The 27,190-nt window shown below is 40.5% G+C and overlaps 1 protein-coding gene across 1 annotated transcript; it reads left to right on the top strand.

The window, feature by feature from the left end:
* Window positions 1–576: 576 nt before the first annotated feature.
* LOC139717371 (uncharacterized) lies at window positions 577–20,927 on the top strand. Its single transcript, XM_071628875.1, has 14 exons — window positions 577–696; window positions 6,838–7,830; window positions 8,929–9,099; window positions 9,609–9,984; window positions 10,594–10,710; window positions 12,442–12,622; window positions 13,198–13,723; window positions 14,156–14,421; window positions 15,701–15,843; window positions 16,494–16,585; window positions 17,337–17,423; window positions 18,066–18,142; window positions 19,599–19,756; window positions 20,839–20,927. The coding sequence occupies exons 2-14, from the start codon at window positions 6,883–6,885 to the stop codon at window positions 20,925–20,927; spliced, it is 3,231 nt and encodes a 1,076-aa protein (XP_071484976.1). The 5' UTR covers window positions 577–696; window positions 6,838–6,882.
* The last annotated feature ends 6,263 nt before the right edge of the window (window positions 20,928–27,190 follow it).

A 27,190-nucleotide genomic window follows, 5' to 3' on the forward strand; every position in this document is an offset into this window, starting at 1 on the left:
ATGATACAATCACATTTCTGCTTCCTCTATTTTTTTCTCAAATTTCAGGGGGGGATGATTGTACAGACCATCCCCCCCCCCTCCATTTCAGGGGGGATATATCCCCCCATCCCCCCGGGATTTACGCCCATGCCCCCTTCCCATTCGAAGAAGTTTTCGCATTCGCACTTTCCACCACGACGGTTTATGCTCTTTGATTTGTACCAACGATCATTATTTGTTTATACACTATTCAAGCATTTCCACCACTTGCTGCACTGATGATCGAAGAGATCGGTGATTTTCACACTACAAACACGCGCGCAGTGGCCTACAAGGATGGTGAGCACGGTGCACCGATAGGTTCGGTGATTCTCATTACAGGTAGGTAGTCTGACTTAGGTATCACTGAATTGATCGTGAAATAATACAGATCAGAATTAATATGTACACTATATAAAATTATGCCAATTCATGAAAGTCAGCTTGGTTTTTTTTATTTATTTTCAAGCTACATTCTAGCATTATTCAATGACGTATAAGTAATTGATAATGGGAAGAACCCTTCAGTATGAATGGTATCGTCCGCATAGACTTCGAAAACATGGCGCTGCGCTGACAGCTGAGGAACTCGTGGTACGGTGGTTAGTGTGTGGGACGGATCCGTGAGAATTTGCCGGAAGATTTCAGTTGCTCTATCAGCTTAACCGCGACGTGGTATGTCGTTACTTTCTCTTGTTAACGTAACATTCTATCGTAACAGAAATGTTAAATGACTCAAAACTGTACACGACAAACGGGACATTAATGACAGACCTCTTCTCGCTCGGTCGCCATCATCATAAACAAGACTTACCGTACAGTCACATTAAAGCAAAGACCTTCGTTGACCCCCCTCTCAAGATGTTTTCCCCGTTTGAGGGCTAGCTAGCTAGTCTATAGCTGCACTCCTCTGCAGGCAGGCAGGAAAGCAAGGCTGGAAGGGCAGGGTGAATGAACGTGATCGAGAAGATACCTAGAGAATACAGTAGAAATCTAATTAGTTAGACATACAGACTACAGTGCAGAGGTTGTGTTTGAGTGGATATGGATCCTGGATTCGAGGTACGACTACGACTCTAGCTAGTACGAGGGTCTAGAAACGTAACTGTAGATAGAAACAGGCTCTAACATAGCCCGACCAGACGCTGTTACGCTATGCGACGTACCATGTACAGCGACTGGGCTGTGTATAGTTAGCTCTAACATTGATTTAGATCATACTACAGTGTAGTATAGTCTTAACTACACGCAGCCGCTGTCGCGAAGCTTTAGTTAGTTAGTTTAGTTCTTTATTTCAACACTTTCATAAAAAACATCACAATTGATACACAACAAAAAACACATTAACACATTTACAATCATACAATCCTCTGCAGGACAGAGGAGAAAATGAAAAAGAAACATTATAAAAGTGTAAGGGCACAACAGGAAGGCTGTTTGCCTTATATGAAGTTGGACCCTGATGACAAAATAATTCATTCAGATTTGCAGATTAATACACACACACACACACACACACACACACAATATGAGGTGACACATCGCTTTATATGTGGCAAAATCATTGTAAGTTATATAAATCTAATAAGTACAACTTATATCTCTTCTTGAATTGATTTAGTGAAGAGATAGTTCTTATTTCGTATGGTAAATCATTCCATACTAAAGGGCCTCTATAGAAAACAGAATTTTTGAGCATAGAGGTACGTACGGACGGGAGATGATAATCAGTAGAATTTCTTGTATAATAATGATGAATGGACCGATTTAAAGTGAAATATTCTTGCAGAGAAGTAGGGAGGAGGTTGTGTGAACACATAAACATAAAATAGCAATTTGGAAAATATGTATATCATAAATATTCAGAACTTTTAAAGAGACAAACATTGGCTGAGTATGGGCATAATATGAAGAATTAAATATAATTCGTATTGCACGTTTTTGTAATTTGAACAGTCGACTCATATTTCGTTCTGTGGTACTGGCCCATGACGTAATACAATAGTTAATATGGGGTGCAAAGAGTGTATTGTACAACATCAACAATATATTTCTAGGAAAAAATCTTAGCTTGTTCAACACTCCAGCACTCTTAGACAATTTATTGCAGATGACACCAATATGTTCATTCCATGATAATTTTTCATCAATGATAACACCTAAAAATTTTAAACTTGAAACACGTTTTATCTCCTCACTCTTTAATGTAATCTTAACATCATTACGATCTATACATCTGTTACTAAAAACAATAAAATGAGTCTTTTTTACATTCAATACAAGTTTATTTCTTTGAAGCCAAATCAAAATTTTTTCCATTTCGTCATTAAGCTTGATGTTTAATCTGTGAATATCTGTATCAGAAATGAAAATACTGGTGTCATCCGCAAATTGAATAATATCCAAAGCAGGAGATATATTGCACATGTCATTCACATATATTATAAACAATAGTGGTCCCAGTATTGACCCTTGAGGCACTCCACATTTTAAGGAAGATGTTTCAGACTGTATATTATTGATTTCAACAAATTGCTTACGATCTTTCAAATAATTTTCAAACCATTGTAATACAATGCCTCTGATACCATAAATATACAATTTATCAATTAATACAAAGTGATCTAATGTGTCAAATGCTTTGCTCAAATCTAAGAAAAGTCCAGCCATAATCTGTTTATTTTTCAATACATTAATAACACGATGAGTAAACTGAATCAAAGCAGAAGATGTGGAGTGCCCCGTTCGGAAACCGTACTGAGACTTATTCAATACATTGCATGTGTCTAAAAATTTGGATAATCTATCATACATACATTTTTCTAAAACCTTTGAAAATACAGGTAATATTGAGATTGGTCGATAGTTTCATATCTCTTCCTCAGGTCCAGATTTATATATTGGAACCACTTTAGCTAATTTCATTTGATTCGGTACAATGCCACTTGTCATAGACAAGTTGAAAATTTCACATAAAGGATAACAAATAATATGAATAACTTTTTTTACCAAATCAATTTTCACACCATCAAACCCAGAACTTTTACCATTAGCTAAACTACAAACAATATCTATCACTTCTTTTGTAGTGATAGGTTTAAAAAATGCAGTTGAATCATTTTCTTTCATATACTTCTTATGTTCATTTCTTCATCGGCTGCACCTCTATTCCTTCGCAGACGTTGTTATGGTTCACTGTTTCCTTCATGAATATCTTTATTAATCGTGGAAAACTAAAATATAAGGAATTATCGTAATCTATGACCATCATTCAATAATCGGTGTGCGATTTTTTGTTTAATTATGTCAAAAACTTACCGAAATCCGTGGCTGAAATCAGGTCTGTAAACGTCCTTACTGCTTCACTCCTCATCTGCGTGTTATATGAATGGCATTCACTCTCGTATACTACAACGTAGGAAGTCGGGGCGGAAGTGATGAGATAGTCGGATGACCCCGACTAAAAAAGGTCAAATCATTGCCGATGCAGCACGCGCGGATCTACTACAAGCTTTACGTAACACATGAAACGCACGGGCGCACGGGCGTACGTAAAAAGCAACCAATTCTGAATGCGCATGCGTGGTAGTTTGTTGATTTTGTGAAGCTCTCAAAGGAAAAGATGCCACCGCACGATCTACTCCGAAAAATTTAACAATAAGGTCTGGATACCAACAAAACGCCGAATTCAACTCAACCATCAGGAAAATACGCTGTAGGTAAGTGTTGCAAATTATATTACTCTTAAAATCATACAAAATAAAAGGTATTTTATGTGATTTTGCCGTCAATAGTGACGGTCGTTTACAACGTTGAAACACTCGCGCATGTCAGACCCTGTGCGCAGCACAGTGTCTGGTCAGGCTAACTATAGTCTATGATAGATGCCATATTTCTTCCTTCAGTGCAGTCTAACTTCTGTGATTTTCCTGGTCAACGTAATTTATTTTTAAATGCGTTAGAGTCGTAGCAGTAAACCACTCGATTCAGTCGCCTACAAAATTGTGTGGTCGGGTTACTTTTTGACAGCCGTTCCATTTCCGGGCTTTTGTGGGGCTCCAAACCACAAAAAAGACGAATTTCAACCCTTCATGATGAAATTCAGACAGTCATGCACTTTACAGCCCTATCATGATCGGTGCGAGATTTTACCCTAATTGAGCAGTGCATGTGAATCTGAGTATGATTGAGGGTACCACCTATCGTCACCCAGGCTAAGGATCTGCAGCTTGTTTATTCCAAAAGTGTAAAACAATTTCGCCTAATTTTTACCTCAAATATGCCATAAATACTGCAGTTTCGAATGTCGTGACCGTCTTCTAGATTCTGAATCCCCATAGTGAAATAACGCAATTTTAGTGCATGCGATGCATTTTCTTCGCGTGGCTTGAAAGGGTACCTCATGATCGGCACCCCTACTCTCCATAGGTAATACACGTGAATTTCACAGTCATGCGTCGTTACTGGTACTGAGCGGATGTGTAATTGAAACGTGTTTAGTTTGGTTTGTTAGTTTGTTTATGAGTTTGATTTTCGTTTCTTCGTTTTTATTGTTTTCATAGCTAGTGGCACTTAATCCCACGCGTACCTTTTCATTCTATACGCAAACAGCCATGATACGCAGGGTGCCGAGCGATGTCAAGGTACAACCCTGCCGATAGGTGGTACCCTTACCATACCTATCAGGCACCGCGGGTCGACAGCATGTGCTCCAGTACTATACCTGTGTGCAGGTGTGTGGGATCTTGCTTTGGAGGTGTGTGTGCCTAATGAAATTAAAGCACTCACGGTACGCCACACCGTTGCTCTAATGCCCTTCCCTGCGTGGCATGATTGAGCCGAGCAGAGACAGGGTGCTCTGCATGCATGGCACGCAACGAATCTCAACAGTTGTAAACTTTTGTCCTTCGTTCATGGTTTTAAATGAATGGATACTGCGTTTATCTATAGCAGGGGATCACTAATTAACCTATTTTAGAAGGCATATTTATGTCCACTGTCCTTGGCAAAATTATTTTGTGAAATAATGAAAAAAAAAAATCCACAAAAATCTTATAAATACTGATCCGCCAGTCTGTTACCGTCTGTACAGTTTCAATTTACGAGCAGCCTCTACACGCATGCACGCACACACACACACACACAAGCCTCTCCTGCCTGCGACGGGCAGTTTGCGCGAATTGCGGTGGTGGCGGATGGATGAACGAAACATAAAAATACCGTATTTGCGTATCTAATGATGTGGGTAGCTAGATCGCAAACTTCTTCACACTTTGCGCCATGACCATGGCAATTTTCTGCAATGCAACATTGTAAATGTAACGTTAAAGCTCGATAATCATGCAGTGGAGAGCAAAGACATGCAATATCGCGCAGTGTTTGACGTGTCAAAATCGCAGGGTGAGGAGGGCTTTGGTGACATTACACTTGTCAAACAGCGTTCGATACAACAAGAGCGGCTTGCCGATTGCTCAGTGCGCGGTGGTTCATGGGATATCACCTTGGCACACTAAGAATGAGGTACCGATGATATAGGGCCATAAATTGCACGATTGCAGATATTCACCTCTAAAGGACAGAAAAATCTGTCTGTCCGCAGGAGTTTTTTAATCATTTTTTGACATTCACGGCTCTCCTCTGTAGACAGGCTATGGAAGCATGTCATACATGTCGCTGTAGGGGGACTCTTAACCACTGTCCCTATGGAGAATTGGGTGAGGTACCTCACCCTTCTCAATTGTGTCTAATTCACTGTCGAAGTGTCCTAATAAACATTTCATGAATACAATGCGCTTACCAGCTGTTTGAAAAATAAAAGACTTAAGTGGAATTTTCATGCAAAAGGACAAAGCAACCAGCTCGTTGACATGCTAATAATACATCCGTACGCTAACACATGGTGATACCCAAAGGTATATAAGCGCACATGCTGCGTGTGCGTCTGTACTCTGTGGTGATAACTGATCACAGGCAAAGAGGTTTTCGTGCTAGAGCATCCCTCCGTACAACGCCCAAATTTGAAACACGCAACACACGGTGATAACCGAAGGATATAGAAGTCGTGCACTTCTATGCATTTTAGTGATAACTGATCACCAGTGAATCCGTTTCTGTGCTAAAGTATCCCCCTACAGTAACCTGTAGGACAGCCTTCAGTCTGTATAAGGGGATTCCGTGAAGCTAGACACAGTCTCCACGGAACATATCCCCGACAAGATACAGACCGATCTTTCGGTCAACCTCTTGTATGCTTGGTTAAATACACTTAAATTGAAAATTTCTATAGCGCAAAACTGGTATTCTGAAATTTCCTCCAGTAGGATCTACCACTCAAGTAGAATATGTGCCTACTGTACCACAGTACTTATAAGTGTAGTAACTTCAAAATGATTTAAATGATGTGTTTGTGGATGCAATAGATCGTATGTGTAACTTTGGTGGCATCATCATACTGGGCCAATTTGGACTTGCTCACACAGCTTAACCACACAGCTACTTGCATATTGTAGGAGTTCAGACTGCATATGGGGGGGGGGAGGACCTGATTTGTCTGCGTATTGTAAATATCTCCATGAAGAAGGGGCTGTCTTGCTGCAGAGAGCACACACTGACTATGGGAATACCTTGAAACTGAAGTTACAATCCTGAACATGGTTGTAGATACACATCTCTATGTTCAGGAGCTGTATTGTACTTGATAATAAAAAATATGAGCAAGAAACATGTAATCATGTAACATGTTTTGATGCTGCATGGACATCTACAGTATGTGTTTTCATTTGTTTTCATTTGTTTTTGCTATCATTACCCATCCAGAAATGTACGGGAACATGATGATCTTGGCAGGGCTAATGATGTAACATGGCTATAAATCCTCTGTTTTCTGGACCGGGATATAGCACCCAGCTCTCTCGAACTGTCGACTCGCCAAAACACAGCATGGCATATCCTGCCCCCAGCAAGAAGCCAAGAATTGGTGGGGACAAGATGCAGGCAGAGACAGACCCTTTCCAGGACTTTGAGGACAGTTTTACGGCAGATGATTTGGAAAAACTTGATTACATTGAGTCCCAGGCACTCAGTCAGATGCCCTCGCAGGGCCCCAATGTTGCCTCTACTAGCAGCATGAGTGATTACGACAGAGCACTTGAAATGGATGATGTTGCGCATTCATGTAATGAATATGGAGCCAAGACGAAGAAACATGTACGTTCACATGGCTTTGCTTTCAAGCCCCTTGCCTCCAGATCCCCCAACGTTCCTCCCAGTTCGAGCAACAGAGTCCAGCATAAGCAACCACCTGCCATGCCTCGCCAACGAGAGCAGCAGGTCAAGCAGTCAAACGTGTCCTACGTGCAGGTACCAGCAAAGATCTACATGGGCCGCCAGTCCTCCTCGCAGGAAGGCATGAAGAGCTCTCCGCCCTTCTCCTCCAGCCAGAATAGGCTGAAGAAAGCCACCGAGTCTCGGCCCACCGGCAAATGCCCTCTGCTGCAGCAGTCTAACGTTAGTGTACCCCTCCGCAGCAAGAATGCTCCCCAGTCGCAGGGATTCACAGTGTCTACCCAGGGGACATCAGAACAGGTAAAGAAGCAATCTAACTCGACGAAAGAGGTGCGCTACAATCTGTCGGCCCACGTCATCCACCAGGGTGGGGAGAGCAAGCAACTGACCCCTCCCACGGGATGCACATCCTCTGGATCACCAGACCTGCCCCTTCAGAGCAGGATTGGAGACTCTGCGGAAACCAGCTACATGGCCCAGCAGCTGGAGAAGACGAAGGCAGAATGTCAAAAATTTAAGGCAGAGGTAAGAGTAATGTTAAGTCTGTTATTTCCAAAGACATTACAGGTTGCAGGGGAGTTATACACAAATTCCACTTTATCTAAGGGTGTGTTTTACATAGTAAACTTTTCTGGCTCAAAACATGGTCTTGATTCTGTTCTGTGATTTATAGTTTACTATAAATGGTAGTCACGATTGCAAACCTCATTTCAAAACATGGTTTTGAAATGCACTGTGGAGGTGCGATTCAAAACCGTGTTTCACTAGAAACGAGGTTTAGAAAGTCCTATAAATGTAGCCGCATTCTCAGACACGGTCTAAATGATGTCACACTTGTGCATGTCCTGTTCACCCACTTGCCAAGGGACAAGCTGCACATAATGAGATGCACAATGGCACAGTCACAGCGAGCCTAGCCAGGAACATGCTCGGGAGAAACTCTTGCAAAATCTCCTCTGGCAAATCCTTTTTCAAAACCGTATTTCAAAGCTGTGTTTCAAAACCATGTTTTTTTTTATGCAAAATCTTGTAAAGCAGCCTTTGAGTGTCTTGTGCTGAAGACTTCTTACTCTGTGAGTGTCACAACATTGGTATAAACAAATGATGTGTCATAAACCTTACTCTTCAGAATTCATTTAATACTTTTTTTTTCCTTCTTTTGAAATGGGGGTGGGGCTACACCAGAGCTATGATAGAGCTGTTCTACAAGGTAGTACAAAACAGAATAGACTACTTATTGGTCTAAATGTGTGTCGTACTTACAAATTGGTCCAGTTTTGTGTCCAGATGTTTGGATTGCATCCAGGCAGTAAAGTGTAAAATGATAAAAGGCTAACTTGTTATGTGTGAGATTCTCTACCAGAGAAACATGAGAAATGAGTTTTCATAATTGTTTAAAGGTAATATTCCTCTGTATGTGACCCAAGTATTGCACAGTTTTATCCAGAGGTGCCTTTTTTTCATGATTCATTATTTTGTCAAATGTCATGTTTCCATTCTTGTTAGAATATTCGCTATATGTCTCCATATGGCCATGATATTGATTTTGTGTGCATCATTTGGACAGAATTTTACTGAATTTTGTGGCAAACAGCTTTAGTCCTTGACCCTTCTGCCACGCAGCTGGACTCCCTGAAATTGGAAAGGTTCTCTAAGGACGGAGAAATCCAAGTACTACGACAGAACCTGGGCAAGACCAAGGCCGAAGTCAGCCGCATGAAGAGCGAGAAGGTGGAACTGGAGGAAAGATGGAGGCGGGACCAGACGGAGAAGGAAAAGGAATTAGCAAGAGAGGTGAGACACTAAACCTTATAACCTGTGGATGTTTTTGAATTAAAGCACATGTAACCAGAACTTGGAATAATTTGAAGTTCGATGTGTGTGTCCTGCATACATAAAATTTTGGTGGACCCTCAATTCCAAGAGTCGCCAGTGACACCCGGCAACAAAAGTTGATAAAAGAAGAGCTATTCTCAAGTTGACTAGAATCTGTGCTCCAGATTTTGTGGTACCAATGCAAGATGACTGCATTGAAAACCATCCTTCAGTTAGCATGTTTTTGTTATGATCTGGATTCCTCAGAGAGGAAATTCTAGATAAGCTGCTTTGATTTTGCTTAGCTTGCCCAAGTCCTTTGAAATGGAGTGAGCATGTGCATTACAGAAAATTAAGGTGATCAACTCAGTTCAGATTGATGTGCTTAATAGTCAGCTATGCTGTTATTGATTGCCCAACTTTGAGCAAGTCCCCAAGATAAGTGTCGGGCATGCATGAATTTATGCTTTTCTGTATCTGCACTACAGGCAGAAAGTCTGAAAACACAGCTTCAGTTCAAGGAGCGTGAGCTGGCCGAGGCCCAGAACTTGTACCGCAGTCTGGAGCAGCGCCAACAGGCTGGCGGTTCTTCCTCCTCCTCCTCCTTCTCCTCCATGGCTGCGCGCAATCCCATCACACCGCCACGAAATGGCCCCCGGTTCAATGGATCCACTCTCGTGGGAAAGACCGGAGACCAGCCTTCTCCCAAACAGGATGGTGGCTTCCCGACAAAGGAGACCTTCATGGAGCTTAACCCTGCCCTGGGGTCGCCGGCTCGATCGCCAGCCCGCGTCAAGATGAGGCTTGTGGAAGAGGGTAGGGGTACCACCCACAGCCCCAAGAGAGCATTGTCCAGGAGTCCGGGTGTGTGTGAAGAACTTCCTATAATCTGCGGCACAGCTTGTGTGTAAAGCCTTGGGGATGTTAACATGCAAACAATGTATTACTGAAACTGACATTGAAGTAGGAATAGACACTCTGGCTTGTGATGATGCTGTACCTCAAGTGAGAAGAGAATATGATAAGAATCTGTAAGCCCTCTAAACATCGATCTCTAAGTAGTCAGTCTTGTGTAGGAAACCCACTGCTAGAAAAAGGTGAAGTTGCAATTGTTGAAATGACAAACCATTGTTGACGCTGACAGATTACTTTCAATTTTCAAATCATAATGCATTATTTTGTGCCAAACTGGTACTGTATTTTTCACATCTAGTTGGTGTCTGGCATAAGATGCATATCTTTGCTTTAGACAAAACAGATGAAGAGTAGGTCAAACTTGTTGATGGATTTCCAAGAAAAGAAAGTGGGACGTACTGTCAATAATTTGTGTGTGAGGATCAGGCAATGCAGCACCGCAATTATTCTGTCTAGATAGTAGATGTTTGAAGTTCAGTTATTACAGCTAGATCAGGTAAGTCTGGTCAGGTTTCTTTAAAACTTCCTTTCGAATGACCGACTTTTCTCATCTTCCAGCACGGAGTCCTAGAGTGGCTTTCTGTAAGCAGCGAAGGAAAGAAAGTGCTAGATCGGCATCTCGCAAAGACCTTGTGCCATCTCCCAAGATGACACTGACCAGCTCGTATCCGAATGGTAAGAAATTTACGTGCTGCTCACAAACAGTGTACACCAGTGTTGCCATAAAGACAGACGGCATGCACCCCAAACAGTGAATTTTACAGAAAGGCTGTTTTGTTGTCCCCGCCGAACGAGTTCGAGCAGGGGACTATGAAACGGGCTCCGTACGTGTGTGTGTCCGTGTGTCCGTCCGTGTGTGTGTCCGTCCGTGTGTCCGTGTGTCCGTCCGTGTGTGATCAAAATGTTCAATTTGCTACTTCTCTGTCATTTATGAGCCGATTTTGATTCTGTTTGCTTTATATGAGAGCACTACATGGGAGCTTTGAAACTTCTACACAGAATTTCAGTTGTGACCTTTGACCTTGACCTTTGACCTATATTGTACATTTTGCTACAAAATGCTACTCCTTCGCCATTTCTAACCCAATTTCGATTCCGTTTGCTTTATGTGATGGCACTAGTTGAGGGCTTCAAAACTTCTACACAGAATTTTGACCTTTGACTTCTTTGACCTTTGACCTTGATTTTTTGACCTGTATTGTACATTTTGCTACAAAATGCTACTCCTTCGCCATTTCTAACCCGATTTCGATTCCGTTTGCTTTATGTGATGGCACTAGGTGAGGGCTTCAAAGCTTCTACACAGAATTTTGACCTTTGACTTCTTTGACCTTTGACCTTGATTTTTGACCTGTATTGTACATTTTGCTACAAAATGCTACTTCCGCCGGGGACATATATTACGCACCGCGTAATTTCTACTTTTCCTTGTTTCTCTTGTAATGATCTTTTTATGCCTTGCAATGTGTGCAAGTGGTCATTATTGTCAGATTATCAACTGCTGTGAATTGAGATCAGTGACCCTGGGATGGCTGCTAACTACTGTGTTTAAAAAAAAAAGAAAAGATAATCTGAATTTTGTTTTTTAGTGCTCAAGTCTTCAAAATACTACTTGCTGACAATTTAAGTTTGTTTTTAATCCGACCTTCTGGCCAAATCCTTAGGACTTGTAATTATTGAGGCCTCATTTCAAAGCCAAAAATTTCATGTGTGAAAGATCGGTTGTTTTGGTTGAAGAGAGCTGCCACCTTCCACTTTGGGGTAAACAATTATTGTTCGACATTGTGTCCAAACCCTTGGAATCTCAAATGCTTTGAGATACTTGGGCCTATTGTTGCTGCTATGGTGCTGTTGGTTTCTACTGCTTTGTGCGGCATGCTCAGGGTTAGCTTTCAAAGACGGCTACAGTTTACACAAAGTTTGTGATCTCTCCTGCTTACAAGTCTGTTGAAATGGAAATGTCTCAATATGCATGGAAGTGGATGTGATGCAACCTGGAAAAGTTTGTGTGTCTGTTTTTCAACCCTGAAAATTAGATTGCTTTCAGAAGCTGCTATAATGTAGAGGTAGGTAATTCAGACCTTTCCTCAGATTGATAAAACTGGAAACTTCTTTATGATGGAGGGAGAAACAATGTTATAGATTTCTAGTGAAATTTTTTCAGACCCCGAAAAGATTCCATCTGCTATTCTGGGGACAAAAGAGGGAGCACATTTTCGAGTGACATGTTCTTTTTTTTATTTCTGTATTTTTAAACTCTGAGGTGTATTACTGTTAAATATCATACATGATGTTTAGAGACATTATTCTACAACCATGTAAAATTTTGTGACGTTTCCCAAAGGGATATACAACCTCTAACATGGCATGTTATGGTTTCTTGTTTTGTTCATCTGCGCCGTGAAGGTCATCTCTCTTCGGCGCAGCTGATTGGTCGTCTGCTGGAGCAGCCGCTGTCCAAGGCGTACAGCTGCCATGAGGGTACCTTGGGCTCTCTCATTAAGGCACTGCAGGCAGCCAGTGACTACCTCAACCCTCGCCATCCACTCAGGGATGAAGACAAACCGGTCCAAAGTGCTCCCAAAGAGTGAGTGAAAACTGTGGTCTACGCCCATAACATCTGTCACATGTTTCATTTCTCCAGTCATTTTTTTTCTTTTTTGATCAATAGATAACCCACAATCCCCTTGAGGTTTATCTTGATATATAGATTACTGCTTGGTGGGCTCGAGGGAGTTAGATTGTTCTGGTCACTTGTGAAAACAGAATAAAACAAAGCAAAAATTACGAAAAATGACGAGCAGAAAGCAATAGAACACCACAGCTGCCTCTGTGAGCCACGTTACGGCAGCTCTCCTGCCCAATTCTGTCTCCTTCCGTGGATGCAAACTTTATGATCAAGGAAGTGTGAAGGAGCCTCTGGTTTAACCTTTTTAAACCACAAGATGAATTGTTCTCAAATCATTGTGATGATTTCTTATTCTTGTGTGTTCACTTCTATTCTTTTGAATAATTGACAACTCGTATTCTGGCAGAAAAGCAATGAAGACGCATCTTTCAAGTGATCACAGAAAGAAGTGGTTATAGCTGACATTGCACTTTGAATACTTTATTCATGGCATGTACTATAAAACACAAATTATTTCTTCTTTTTTTTCAAAGATTTAAGCATGAATTGCCTCAACTACATTCCACTAGTCAGAGCTACAACCTGGCTATGAGATCAATATCAATGCTGCTGAACTCTTCTACTTGTACTGAGAATGCCCGCACCGGAACTACCTTTGCCAGAGTGCGGCACCTCCTTCAGCATGCTGAGAAGTCTTTGACTGCAGACCATTCCACTGCAATAGTAGGGGTGCTCCCATTACTCGAGGAACAGCTCACTTATTTTATTGACGCTGTCCGACTGAGTAGCATCGGTGCGGACGCTTCTACTCTTGCTTCCACGTGCCCCGGGGGCAGCGGGAGCTCCGATGGTTCACCAGAGGCATCCAGGGAAGAGGAGGAGGAGCAGCTAGAGAGGGTCAGGGGTGTGGCTGAGGCAGCTCTGCAGACCCTCCACACCCTGGTCACTCACTGCCCACCGGTCTGCACCCACATCATCCAGGGAGACAGGGAATCCACCAGGCTGGGAGAAGGAGACGCATCGCTGATGGAAATCGATCCCTCAGCCCCTCTTATAGACGTTAGTTGGGTTGTAATTTTTTTTACTGCATTTTCCCATTGTAAGGTGCTTAATCTTTATCTTATGATAACATGATCATTTGCCTGTATATTATGATTTGAAAATGTATATTACTGTGATGAATAAAAGTACAATCCATGCTCTAAGAGTAGGGTTGAGAGGTTGGAGATAGAACATGCAGAAATCAAGTCTATACTGGCAGTGACATAGACCATATGCTGGTCTGTTTTAATTGCCACATCTCTTCATATTTCTCATTTTCATGAAGAATGAGTTACAACTTCATTGTGTCACTCTGTTCAAAGCAGTTTGTTCCCGTGACCAGCATTTTACCAAGGGGATTGTTACTGTTCTAGTGGTGTTCTGGTTGTAAGAAAGCAAACTGATTCTTTTTTTTTTGTGCTTGTGCGTGTTATGATCTTCTCAACGCAGCCGACCCAGGCCCCAAGCTCTTCCGTCGCCCATCTCCCAAACGCCAGTCATCACAGTGCAGTATCATCTCCATCTTCGTCATCATCGTCATCGTCGTCATCCTTCATCCCAGCCAGCTTGCTGCCTTCAAGCTGTCAGCTGCTGAAGAGACTGGTCAAAATTGTGGGCATCCCGCGTGCCAACGGTCAGAGCTCGACTATACAAGACACAGCCTTGAGGATACTGCTTGAGCTAGCCAGGAAGCTACAGGAAGAGGATGCCATCAGGTTCGTGTAGGGTGGCATCTCCAGAGTGGTGCCCTCCTTGGCAATCTGTGTTTAGTATTTGTGGCATCAGAGATGTAACTCTGTCTCATCAGTTTTTAAAGGCATTGTTTACCTTTGGGAGCAGTGATTTACAAAATGTTCAAGTTATCACATTTGATGCATATGTGTAGGTCAGTTGTATTACAAAACATCATACCTCATAAAAATTTTGCACTAAAGCCGAAAACAAAAGGAGATATTACTATTCTTCTTCATAAACCATAACTGTAGGTGGTTTAGTCTAGAAACAATTCTACTATATCTATTGTTCACATTTTGTATATTTAACAATACTTAACATGAATTATGATAAATAAAATTTTTACATTGGTCGTTGCTATCCCTAACTCACATTTTAGAACTATTTTGAAGTGCTAAATCTGGGTTTTTGTTTCATTTTCAAATGGTTAATAATGCCTTTAAGAGTAGCACAAGTAATTAGCTTTCTAATCTTTTTAAGTTTGATGGGTCGTAACTTGCCGTGAAGCCATTGTCGAGCTGAAAAAGAATATTCAATTACAGAGAGTACTGTAGAACCACAAATTTTCACATGTATAAAAACTTTTACAATTTCGTGAGGAACCAAGATTCACAAGAGTAAAATGTACACAATTTGTTTTTTCTACACAATGCGTTGAATGCCAGTGGCAATTCATGAAAATGTAATGCCACGAAAAAGGCCATTGGCTCAAATTCATTAAAGATTCATGCTGCAAATGTTTCTGGTTTTACAATACTATGTTAAATATTCATGAAAAATAAATGAGCAAAAAACCAAGAAAAAAAGAACTTTCACATATAGATACTTAGAGAACAGTGAATATGGTGCCCCTTCATACATACACCAAGTTTCTTGGCAATCAGCATTCTTTGATAATGTGCAAGTCCCCAAATGAAGACATTGAGGTGTTTTGTGTTTTTATTTCTTTAAATTATAGTGCTTTAGACTTTTATTTACCTTGATGTGAAATATTTCATGCATCATTTGTGTGAGAAGTGCTTGTGAGTTATGTCAAAAAAACCCTCTCCATTTTCGTGATTTATATGGACTATTTACATGACTAAATTGTCTGTAATTGGTCCTCTTTAAAAGATTGCATACTGTGTGACATCATAGGCCTCTCTGAATGGTGTAGATACAAGCCCAATATGTATTGCTTTGTAATGTCAATCAAGTATCTGATGCACGTTTTTGAACCAGCTTTGCTGATGAGAGTAAACCTTGCCCTCCTCCGATCAGATTTTTGGAACTGCTTTCGTCAGGGGTCCTCCAGCCTCACCTCTCGACAGAGAGCCCCATGCACACTCGGTGCCTGGTCCTCTCTCTCCTCACCACCCTCACAAAGTCTTGGCTGCTCACTCAGAAGATGTGCAATCATTCAGGTAACGTGTGTGTGTGTGTGTGTGTGTGTGCGTACTTGTTTGTGTGAACTTTTGTCTGCAAAATTGTAGTATAAAGATATCTCTTCATGCTGAATAGTCACTCATTGCATTGTCAGCATGATAGCTCTTTGCGTTGAAGAGAAAACAAAAACAAAATATAAAGAGCATCCCAGTGCAATGCCACTTAAGAAAAAAGTATGCATATTTATATATATATATATATGTTCATGTTTGTATGTGCAATTGTATGTGTCTTAACCCTAATAAGGCCGGGCTTTTTTGGCTGTGCTAAAACCGGAGGGGGGCGGAATCCGCCTCCTTCTGACTCCGGCAGTTACAAAAGTGGGCGTGGTTTTGAAACAGTATGTGCGGACATTGCAAATTTAGTCTCAAAAGTTGCGCAAGACTTGAACACAAAAGTCAAGAAGTCTCATGACGAGACCCTCTCGCCTTGTGGATTCCCCCCCCCCCCCCTTTGGGTTTTCCACATATATCTACCTTTTTGCTGTAACCTAAATATGTTCATCATTGCTGAATAGAAGTGACGCATTCATCTTATTCTGTGTGTCAATAATTGTATGTTGAATTTGAGAAGTCTGTGAAGTCACCGCATCATAACTGAGGAGTTGTAACTCATCCTTTCTCTGCAGACACCTGTCTCCTCTTGCAAATCTACCAGTGTGTCTACCAAGGATTGCCAGGGAAGATGGGAGAACACGAGATGACCAAGATAGCTGGGATGGTAAAAGCCTGGATGACATTTTTGCAACTACAGTCAAACGTGTCTATAGTGGCCACCCCAAGGCAGACAAAAAAAGTGGCTGCTATAGATGGTGGTCGCTATAGACAGGTTTGACTGTTGTATTATACACCTTTTGTGCACCATAGATAGTATTGAAATTTTGCCCTCAGGGAAAAAACAAAACAACAACAGCAACCAAAAGAATAAGATAAGAAATCCAGAAACAATTATGTGGGTTATTCAATTTATGTGGCAGTAAACAATGGGGAAACAGGATATGTTTTAAGTCATTTTACCAACTGGGCTATTTACAGGAACCAATTCGGATGTTTACAGGAACCTAGTAGATGCCAAGTTGGATGATGTACCGATAATCAAAATTGCGTCACAGTCATGTCGCACGCAGTTGCTTTAATTTGAGTTGATGGAAAGCTCACTTGTTGCCAGGTGTGATCAAAAGCAAACTTCTTCTCTTTAATGTGTCATTAGAAACATTCATTGTCTTGATCTTAGATATATTTTGAACAAGGATCGTGGAAGATGATTAATAGTGTACCACTTATGTTGAGAAGACAGGCATTAGATTATAAGGAAATAACCAAAAGTATAGATTATATGATGAGAGAAATATAGAATTTTGTCATGGCCTCCCTCTTTCGTACTTTCATAAAAAGTTAGGACCGATTTGATGGGTGATGGGATCAAGGTTCTCATGAACTTTCATGCATGTAACGTCATTTCATAACCACAGGTTGGTGTGCTCCTAGCCAACGTGACTTCTACTCATGAGGAAGGAGCAGCGTTCCTCCTAGACACAGACTGCCAGTGCAGTGAGGAGGTGAGTTGGCCGATCTGGCATGGATTCTGGTCTACCGCCACATTCTTAAAGGGAAGATTCTCAATATGTTATGTTATTCGACATTGATGGCAGTGTGGTACTATTTGATCAATATCAAATATATATGTTGAAAAGCTTGTGATTTTGATAGCTTTTTAGCATCATTTAATAGGTCTTATGTAAGGAGGTCAACCAGTCAAAATGCTTTCTGTGTGTTCAGTTATTTTCCAAATCCCTCCCATTCCACTCTGTGTTGTTATCCTGCTGCAGTATACCAATCTATTAGCACCCATTGATGTTCATTCAAAACTCTTACAAATTTGAGGGTTTTTTGTTTTGTTCTTTCTTTTTGTGTTATGATAATAGTGGCTGTGTGTATAGCGCACAGGTTCACCTATCGGTGCTCATGGCATTTTGTTTTAGATAAAATCTTATATCAAACTTATATTTTTCAGTGCATTGTATTCCATGATGTCTCCTGCTGACACATTTGTGTAGGCATCTTTTCCATATGAATCTGTTTATGACGCGATACAATCGCTTCCACTCGTCAACATATTATGTCAATTTGTCACGGTGCTGGATGAGCGTTCATATCTACGTATAGTCCACCAACGAACTTTGATTCTTCCATTCCAACAGGTGGTAGCATCGTTGGTGATGATGCTGTGTAGGGAGTTCCAGGCCCTGGATCCAGAGGTGGATATTGACAATCCCAGGTGGGTCAAGAACAAGGAAAGGGGCATGTGTTTGTGAACCATCTTTTTTGCAGAAGCAGCAGCACCAAATATTTTTGTGGTGACGATTTGTTAGTTTAAGTTACACTTCCAAAGAAATGTTAGTTTCAAGGGGAAAGTAGATCTAAGTTTCTTGAACTGGAATGACTATATTGATGTGAAATTATTATAAGCTCTGCTGTTTATGTGCAGGCATCATAAAATGTCTTAATTGATTATTTAATCTCCAGGTTCAGTGTAAATTTTAGTTTAAAAGCAAACAAACAAACAAAAAACTTAACAAAAAAAAAATCAGGATAGTACATATCCACACGCTCACTTGTCTCTTCAGTGACAACTCACAATATTTTGTTTGGGGCAAGTAAAATAATGGATGAGGACACTAGCCCAGTTGGCAAGTGTTATCCAAAGGAGAAAGAGAGATGGCCTTGATGGGAGAATCTTGCGAATGAAATCATGATATGTATTACTGTAAAAGTGAAAATTTTCGCGCATTTCGCGCAACCAGAACCTAGCACAAAAATAAAAGCACAAAATCATTTTTGCCTGCCGTATGTTCCAGTAGTTGATGTCTTGATTCCACGGAATTAAAAACATGCAACACACTTCTTGCCCGACCGAGCGCAAAAAAATTAGTCACGCGAAAATATCCACTTTTCAGTAAAGGGGAATGGGAAGGCACAGTTAAAGGGAATGTAAACCCAAAGAGCAATGTGGATTGAGTGAAAGCAGTAACATTAGTAGAACACATCAGTGAAAGTTTGAGGAAAATCAGGCAATCGATGCAAAAGTTATGAATTTTTAAAGTTTTGGTGTTGGAACTGCTGGGTAAGGAGACTACTAGAGGTTATGACGTATGAGTGGACTACAATATAAAGAAAATATAAAGGGAATTCAATAAGAATTCATTTTTCATGAAAATTAAACATTCCATCAACTTGATATTGAGATATGTTAGGGGTAGCACTTATTCCCCCTGCTTTTTGAAAGCGGTTAGTCAAGTACTCTTTCATTTTGCTAGAAAAGTGAATTTTTGTGGAATTCCTTTTATATTTTCTTTATATTGTTGTCCACTCATACGTCATAACCTCTAGTAGTCTCCTCGTCCAGCGGTTCAAACACCAGAACTTTAAAAATTCATAACTTTTGCATCGATTGTCCGATTTTCCCCAAACTTTCACGGATGTGTTCTACTGATGGTAATGCTTGTACTCAATCCACATTGCTTTTTGGGTTGAGTTCCCTTTAATTTCTTGCAATGCTCCGTGAAAGTATGAATTTCCTCTTTGCACAAAAGACAAATGAAAAAAAGTTTACGCAGAAAGTGTGAGCTTGTAAATATCGGGACCTTGTTAAGCTGTGTTGGATTACACTGGATGTGTGGCAGAGTGTATTACTAGTGACAAGTTTCTACTGATATGTTTACCATTGCCAACAGGCTGGATGCAGTCAGACAGGGTTTACTGCCCCTCCACGCCCTCTTCATGGATCCCCACTTCACTGACCACCGGCTGGAGGCCGAGCAGCACTTCAACTACCTCATTGCAGAGATGACCAGGCTGGCGGGGAGACTGCCCGACTTCCCCAAGCATGAGGGTCAGTACTGACCGTTGGTTCACAGGCTACTCCTGTGGAAGGCGTCTTGTTCAGGGAAATGTCTTCTTTCACTGGAGGCATAAATTTCAGCATGGCCCTGTGTATTCCTGTTTCTGACTCCAAAAATCATTCCCAATATGATCAGAAAGATTTGTAGTCAGTATTTTCATGAATGATATTTGCATGATGCAGCCAAAGATATTGAATTAGAACCTTTGTGAGCTTCATTATATACATGTTATTTTCATGTACCATAACTACCCTGTTCCAGAACAGAGAAATGATTACTGATAACTTTGTGCTGATGTATAATTACATTTTTGCAAAATTCAGTTTTATTTAATCACTTTTTTCCCAAATCAATAGTATGATCAGGCTCGCGTAATATCTGTATCATAAAAGTAATATACAGTACTGCTCTTGCACAAGAAGAACATTATTTTATGAAATTTAGGAAATGTACTAACTAGCAATACGTTGGTTGAGAATGAGAAGGGCATTAAGTTGCCTCGAACACGATGGGTTTAGTGGCAACTTAAAGGGGATGGCTAGTAACTGATCTGTGGGAATCAGTGGGAATGCTGAGGGATGATTGTTCCAATCCTTGTGGGATTCATTTAAGAGTACATTATATATCTACTGTTGTGAGAAAATTATTTAGTTCAGAACGGTCTCATATTCAAGTAATGTGCAGATTAATGCCCCGTCACTGACCAGGCATGCTAACCTGGAAACATTAAACTGCACATTACTTGAATATGAGACCATTCTGAAGCAAATAATTTTCACACAACAATAGATACATGATGTACTCTTAAATGACTCCCACAAGGATTGGAACAATCATCCCCCAGCATTCCCACTGATTCCCACTGATCAGTTTCTAGCCATCCCCTTAAACGCCCTTGTAATTCTTACCCGACAAATGGCATCTCAGTCTGACATGAATGTATCAAAAGACTCGAAATATGAATGCTGTATTGAAAGTTGAAATATAAGAGATATGTGAGCTGCGTATTACGTCACAAAAACTATAATTACCTTCCTCTTTTTTTTTCACCTGTGTTATCACACACCCACAGTTGGATTCCTCCAGGACTTTGAAGGCTCCGATGAGGACGAGTGGGACCAGGACAGCCAGGAGCAGTCCACCCAGATGGATGTCAGCTAGGGCACCCTCTGTTGGCGGGTGATAGTCATCATGATGCCTGCCGTTTTGTGTGCACCGCGAAGGAATGCCTCCTTGATAAACTGCAGCAACATTACGTAGCATAGTTTTCTTCTGGGATCTGGTCTTGTCTTAACGCTCTAAGGTGCATGATTGAGACTAGACAAAATGGTGCTGTAATTGTAACCTTTGTGGTGGAATGATGACCATGGAGCTACAAGAAGATGTCTATGAGAGACATATTATGCAGTATTTTTCTAATGAAAACTTACAGTTGCATTATAATGATATGGCAAGTGGCAGGGGGTGTCACTTAAGTCTGCTGCCTGCTTTGTATTAAAAAAAAAAAGAAAGAGAGAAATAAATATATAATGTATATATTTTTCTCTGCAACTCTATGCATCTCTCTTTCTGTAATGTAAGGCTATGCAGCTAAGGATGGCATACAAAGTTGATGCCCGGCTGGAAGTCTGTTAATTGTCCATAATAATTTGATGTATGTTGGTGTGGCTGAGATTAAGTGTAAGATCAGATATGGGGGGTACACATGTATCTCAAATGATTTCTGTGAATAAGTAATTATGTTATCATTAACCATTAACATAATCAGCATCGACACCATTGGTGTCATCATGGTCTATCATCAGTCTCGATTTTGTCACCAATCATTACACTGTATATTTATCATCTCTGTCGTTATCATCATCATCATCTCATCACTATCATCATTATCACCATCATCGTCGTCTTCGTCGTTGTCGTCGTCGTCGTCGTTGTCGTCACCGTCGTCATCATCATCATCATCACCATCACCACCATCACCACCACTACCACAATCAACACTGTCTAATCTGCGTTCATACAGTTTCTTGTGTATGAAATTAGAGAGCAAAATATTAGAATTGAGATGCTGGAGGGATAAGAACATGGGGCCCGCACCATGAAGCATGTCTGTTGATTCCAAGCCAAGCCATTCTTTTGCTTCTAAAAAAAAAGTAGACTCGGTGGAATTGAGTATTTTGGTATGCATTGAAATCATCAATATTCAGTTAAGGTGTTTGTTAATGATGCTTGTTAATTGTCATGGTAACAGACTGGGACATCTTTATCATTCTGCAAGGTAATGCTGTGTATGTGACTGTGTTGCAAGAACACTGTGGCACAGTAAATAGGGCTCTTGATGCTGCAAGCCAAAACATAGCTCTCAGAAGGGCTTAAAATTCATCTTCCACCATTTGTACTTTCTTGCAATACATTGAAAGTGTCTACCATGAAAGTTTTGTGGCTGACGAAAATTTCCAGGACATTTTAGTTGTTTTGGAGTATTTTGCGATCAAAGGTGTAAAATGATTTTGATCGTAGTACATGACTTTTTGACCTGACGCGGCCCTCCCCCTCCCCATTCCCTCTCCGTTGTAGGTATGTAGAATGGTGCATGAGGAATGATCGTCTTCTAGCAATCACATTTTCCGACGAGCTGCATGTAATTCACTCAAGGGTAGATGATCGGTCAATTACTACAACTTTGGCCTGATTTGTAGATTATCGATAATCTATTGAAACCTACACAGCAACCATGATCCACTATGCTCTTAGATTTCAGTACTTCCGGCAAATGTTTTTGGCCAATTTTGTGCATTTTTCATCATTTTGCCCAACTGAAATGGTGATATTACAGCATTATGTCACACATTTCTTTTCCATGTGTGTATATTTAAGAGAAAAAATTGATTGTGCTGCAGGCATATGAGAACAATGTTTTCACTTTGTAGAAGAGATCTCAAGTTCAAGTCTCATTTGATTCATGGACCTTGTAACAGGGTGCTTGTACTCACAGTGTCATTGTTGACCCTGGTGCATGAATGGTTACCACGCAGTAGTAGTGCTTGTATGAAAAGTTAAGGCACCTTTAGAAGAACAGTGTTTAAAACTGAAGAGGCTGCCGAAGTAAGTCCATCATTATGTCTTTTTTTATTGGCATATCCATAGCCAGTGGAACTTCTAAGCAGTGTGCAGTCTCAGAACACAGAATGTACTGTATTTTGTATAATTCCTGCTGTATCTACAAGGGCAGTGTACAATGTCGTAAAGTGGTGTAGTGTTTTTTTTTAAGTTTTTTTTTTTTTTTTTTTTGCTTGATATGCTGACATCTAATATGTGAATGTTACCATTGGTCTCTCTCTTCAGTCGTTTCCATAGTGAGGGATTCTTTTGTTGACATTCTTGTCAATTTCAATGCCTTTTGGTAACATTTAACCAAACCAAAGAAAATACAGGTCTATAAAGTGTGTGTGTTGAGCATGTGTCATATACATTCAACCAGGGGGAAAAAAAAATGTACAGCTTTTTTTTTCTTCAATGAATTAAAATTTATTGAGATGATATGAGAAAAAGTGAAGCATTTCTATGTGACAATGATGTCATACAGATCATCTTGCATTTTACACAGTTTTGATTTGCTTTTTAAGACATGTGAGCTGTGGTACACTTAAAAGTCATCCAGAATGGACTTCATTACTTTTGATTGCCACAAGCATTTCTCGGATGAACACAGTACATTTACTTTCCATTTTCTACACTCGTCTGTCTTTCGATAATTCATGTAGGCAGGGGAACATTTGGCACAAGACTTTTTTGGTGTCTGTGTATTGTGCCATACTTTTGTCTGCAAAACGTGTGAACGATAGGACTTTGTTCATATGATACTGCAGAAACTTGTTTCAAAGCGGCCATTTTGCGTGTATAGAGATTTTAGCTATCTGCCATTAAGTTTTGTTGCGCTCAACGCCTTGAAAAAATGTCTTTGCTAAATTGTGTTTCTTGTTATGATACGTTTCCACAGAATTTTGCCAATGTTTGACTGCTTCACAGTTTTTTATTATTCAAAGCTTGTTCTAGTGACATTTTGTTTGCTATACACTGCCATTGTTTAGTTTCATGATGATCCTTTGAGGTTTACAGAGCTGTCAACTCTACCAGATTCAGTAGGAGACGCCCTGAAAATGCACTATGTTTGTCCCTCCGGGAGAATGCCAAAACCTTCCTGATACGGGCGTTATTTTTGTCTGTTGAGGGACATAATGTAACATACAGGTGTCTCCATGTTTGCTCTGTGAATTCTCCCTGATTTTGACATATGAATGTCAGCAGCCCTGTTGCAACTTGTTATATGACGTCACTTCGACCAGTTCCTGTGTCTTGATTTTTGGATGGGATTTGTTTCATGCATTCAGTTTTTGTCCGTTTTGTTGAGGCTATTGCGCCTATGTGTTTGCGTTTGTGTACAGCATACTGTACAGCATTGTTTATGTTTTGTTTTTGTTTGCCTATGTTGGATTTGGTAGTTTGCGTTTGTGGCCCGGTGACACCAGCTGAGCTTGGGTGTTGTGTGTTGTCATGCTATCCCCCTTCAGTTCTGGGGTGAAACACTCTGTCTCTTGGATAGAAACACACAAAATGAAGGTCCTACCTTTGTGAGAGAGATCCAACTTGGTGCATGTGCAGATTCTGCTTCATGCGGAGAGCTAACGTCGAGGGAAGTTGCTTGCTTCATGTGCTTTCCAGGAGATGGATCAAAGGTACTGACACGTGCTCTTCATCCCAGGTAACCACTAGCGAACATTTCCAACTCTTTCTCCAAGGGGGCTCCAAGAAATTTGAATGATGCACGCCCCGACAGATGAAGATGAGAGCCTCCCAGCTTATATTGGAAGTTGCGTTTTTAATGTCTGTTGAGATCCTTGTAATACAAAAGTATCTCTGTGATGATCCTTTGGAATCTCACTGACTTTCATTTCGTTGGCCTCATGCCAAAAGGGCCTTAACACCATAGACTTTGTACACTATTAGTGCCCTTTTGGCATGGATCCGACGATTTGTGAATGTTGGTTGCCTGTGATAAAGGTAAGCAGTATCAACTTCGTGAATTGCTCAAAGAGGAAAGGAAGAAGTAAAACCATGCACCTGTATTGATATGTCTGTTAGTGGGTCTGTACGTCTGCACAGACTCTCTATTTCTGTTGTCTTGCGTGAAACATGGTATAAGGAAAAAAAAACCAGCAACAAGTAAACAGATGTGCTTTGTAAAGCTTAGTAATTATGCAATTGAAAATAAGGAATTTTATACTATGTCGTAAAATCTTCAGTCATAAGGTAAAATGTGTTTTCACAGCTTCTGGGAAAGCTTTAAGCTTTCATAAGAGGTAGCATAGGGTTATTTTATGCCTTAACCATGAAGTAATGGCGATTTCTTTGAATCCAAGAATGAATGTAAAGCCGTGGTCATACCGGCGAAGATTGCGAAGTTCAAGATCTCAAAGGTTTGCTAGTGTGACTGGAAACTTCTCACGAAACTTCCCACTCAAACTAGGTACATTTGAACGCTCGCAACTGAAATTTCACAAAATTTGTCACGTGAGTAGTCCACTTCCTGTTTGCAGCATTGATCAATGTTTTTTGGGCGGTGCCTCAGTGGGATGTACCTGTGTGCATTGTTATGTCACAATCATTAACTGTCAGATAGTGTACATGTACTCTTTCCTGTTTCTTGCGCACACGCACTAGTGACCTTAACTTTGAGAACTTAAAGATAAAGAAGTTTAGCTGCCAGTGTTGACAGACGACCAAGGATCGCGAAAACTTTGCAATCTTTCGCCAGTGTGACCGCGGCTTATTTTATGCTCTATAAAATCTTTTTCTGAGCCAGATTGTGAAGTTATGTATGTGTATATTCAGCAAATGTACATGCAGTAGTGTGTGGAATGTTAGAAACTTAAAAAACCTCCTATCAGCAGATGTATTCCTTTACTTGTTTTGTCTCAATCTTCATAAACAATGTTTAGTCCAAGTTGATATTTATTTATTTTTGTTTTTCCTTTTTTTTGGGGGGGGGGGTAGGGCACAAGTAATTATTGAAGGATAGTCTTGTGATTTTTTTTTTCAGTTTTTCAGCTGTGTCATGGGAATTAAGAAAATGAAGCTCTCTGTATGTGAATGTGGCATTTTCTACTCCAGCCATAAGCAAAAAAAAAAAAAAAAGATATCTTGTATGTTTGCCCATTTTGGACTCTACAAACTGATGCGGCATTTAGTTTTCTTTGCTTTGTTTTGATTTCATGTGAATGCGCTCTGCTGTTAAGTATTACATGTGTGTACATGTATTACAATATGGAGTTTAGGTTGTTAGAGGTAACTGTTGAAAACATACCCCTGAAGCCCATGGAGGACATAGCCCACCTTCAGTGCCAAAGTAGAGAACTCATTGTGGAATGAGATTTATCTTAACTTCCAGAACTTACCTTCTCAAGCCAACAGATTTGTGTTTGAGGAAGTAATTGTCAAAGCAGCACGCTTTGCTGCGGCTCTTGGTGTACCGTAGTAAATGAAAGTGTTAGATGTGATGAGATAATCAGTGTGAGGGGTCAAAGGGCACTGGGTCAAAGGGCATTCTTCAATGCATTTCTCAGCTTTGTGAATCAAGGTCAATTTTGCAGAGATGATGACTGTGGAATAACATTGCCACGGGTCATGTGATCACAATACCATACAGTGTAATTCTTCCAACAGGGGTAGGTCTCCAAATGTCAATGTAGTATATGTACAAGCAACAGAGTGACTGACGAGTGTAGTCTCAATTTGTTGGGTTTGTTGCTAGATTGGTTGTGTGTCTTTATAAAGTGCCTGTGAAATAGAAAAGGTAGACACTCGTCAACTCTTGTGCCTGAACATTCATCAGGGTCGGTTCCCACAGGGATTTTCTTGCATGACGTCAACTTGTTCATTCCGCGTATTGCAATCAAAACAGTACATCACAAAGTGTCTACAGTACATGCTTGTTTTCTACATGACCATCTCTTTTGTACATTTCTATATTGTATGCTAAAATCCGCTAAAATCCAATAAAATTGAAAGCAACAATCAGGACTCATGTTTTGTTTTATAACTTCAACTCTTTAGCACATGTACTGAGTTTTGGCAAGTGACAGTGGAGAGTTAATTCAGGCTTGTGTGTATAAAATTGTGTGAGTGCGTGATTGCTTGTGTGAGTATGGAACAACAACAACAACAACATCCAAGTAGACATGAGACGTGTGAAATAACGATAAACAGAAATAATTCCAGAAATAACTTTGGGTTGCAGTGATGATCAAAATGCAGTTTATTTTCAGTCGTCATGCAAAATGCTACTATCACCTAAAAAGATTAATGGCATGACTGTAAAAAGCCTTGCTGTTAGCACAAGTTCAAGGCTACTTTGATGAAATATT

The sequence above is a fragment of the Diadema antillarum genome, unplaced genomic scaffold (assembly GCF_040938485.1).
Source record: "Diadema antillarum isolate AM-2024a unplaced genomic scaffold, OU_Dant_1.0 scf00000074, whole genome shotgun sequence".
Lineage (NCBI taxonomy): Eukaryota > Metazoa > Echinodermata > Echinoidea > Diadematoida > Diadematidae > Diadema > Diadema antillarum.

Excerpts from the sequence above, each read along its gene's own strand:
- LOC139717371 (XM_071628875.1), top strand. The coding sequence starts at position 6,883 with ATGGCTATAAATCCTCTGTTTTCTGGACCGGGATATAGCACCCAGCTC. Across the intron at positions 10,711-12,441 it reads GACCAGCTCGTATCCGAATG|GTCATCTCTCTTCGGCGCAG; the intron begins GTAAGAAATTTA and ends TGCGCCGTGAAG. Across the intron at positions 14,422-15,700 it reads CAGGAAGAGGATGCCATCAG|ATTTTTGGAACTGCTTTCGT; the intron begins GTTCGTGTAGGG and ends TCCTCCGATCAG.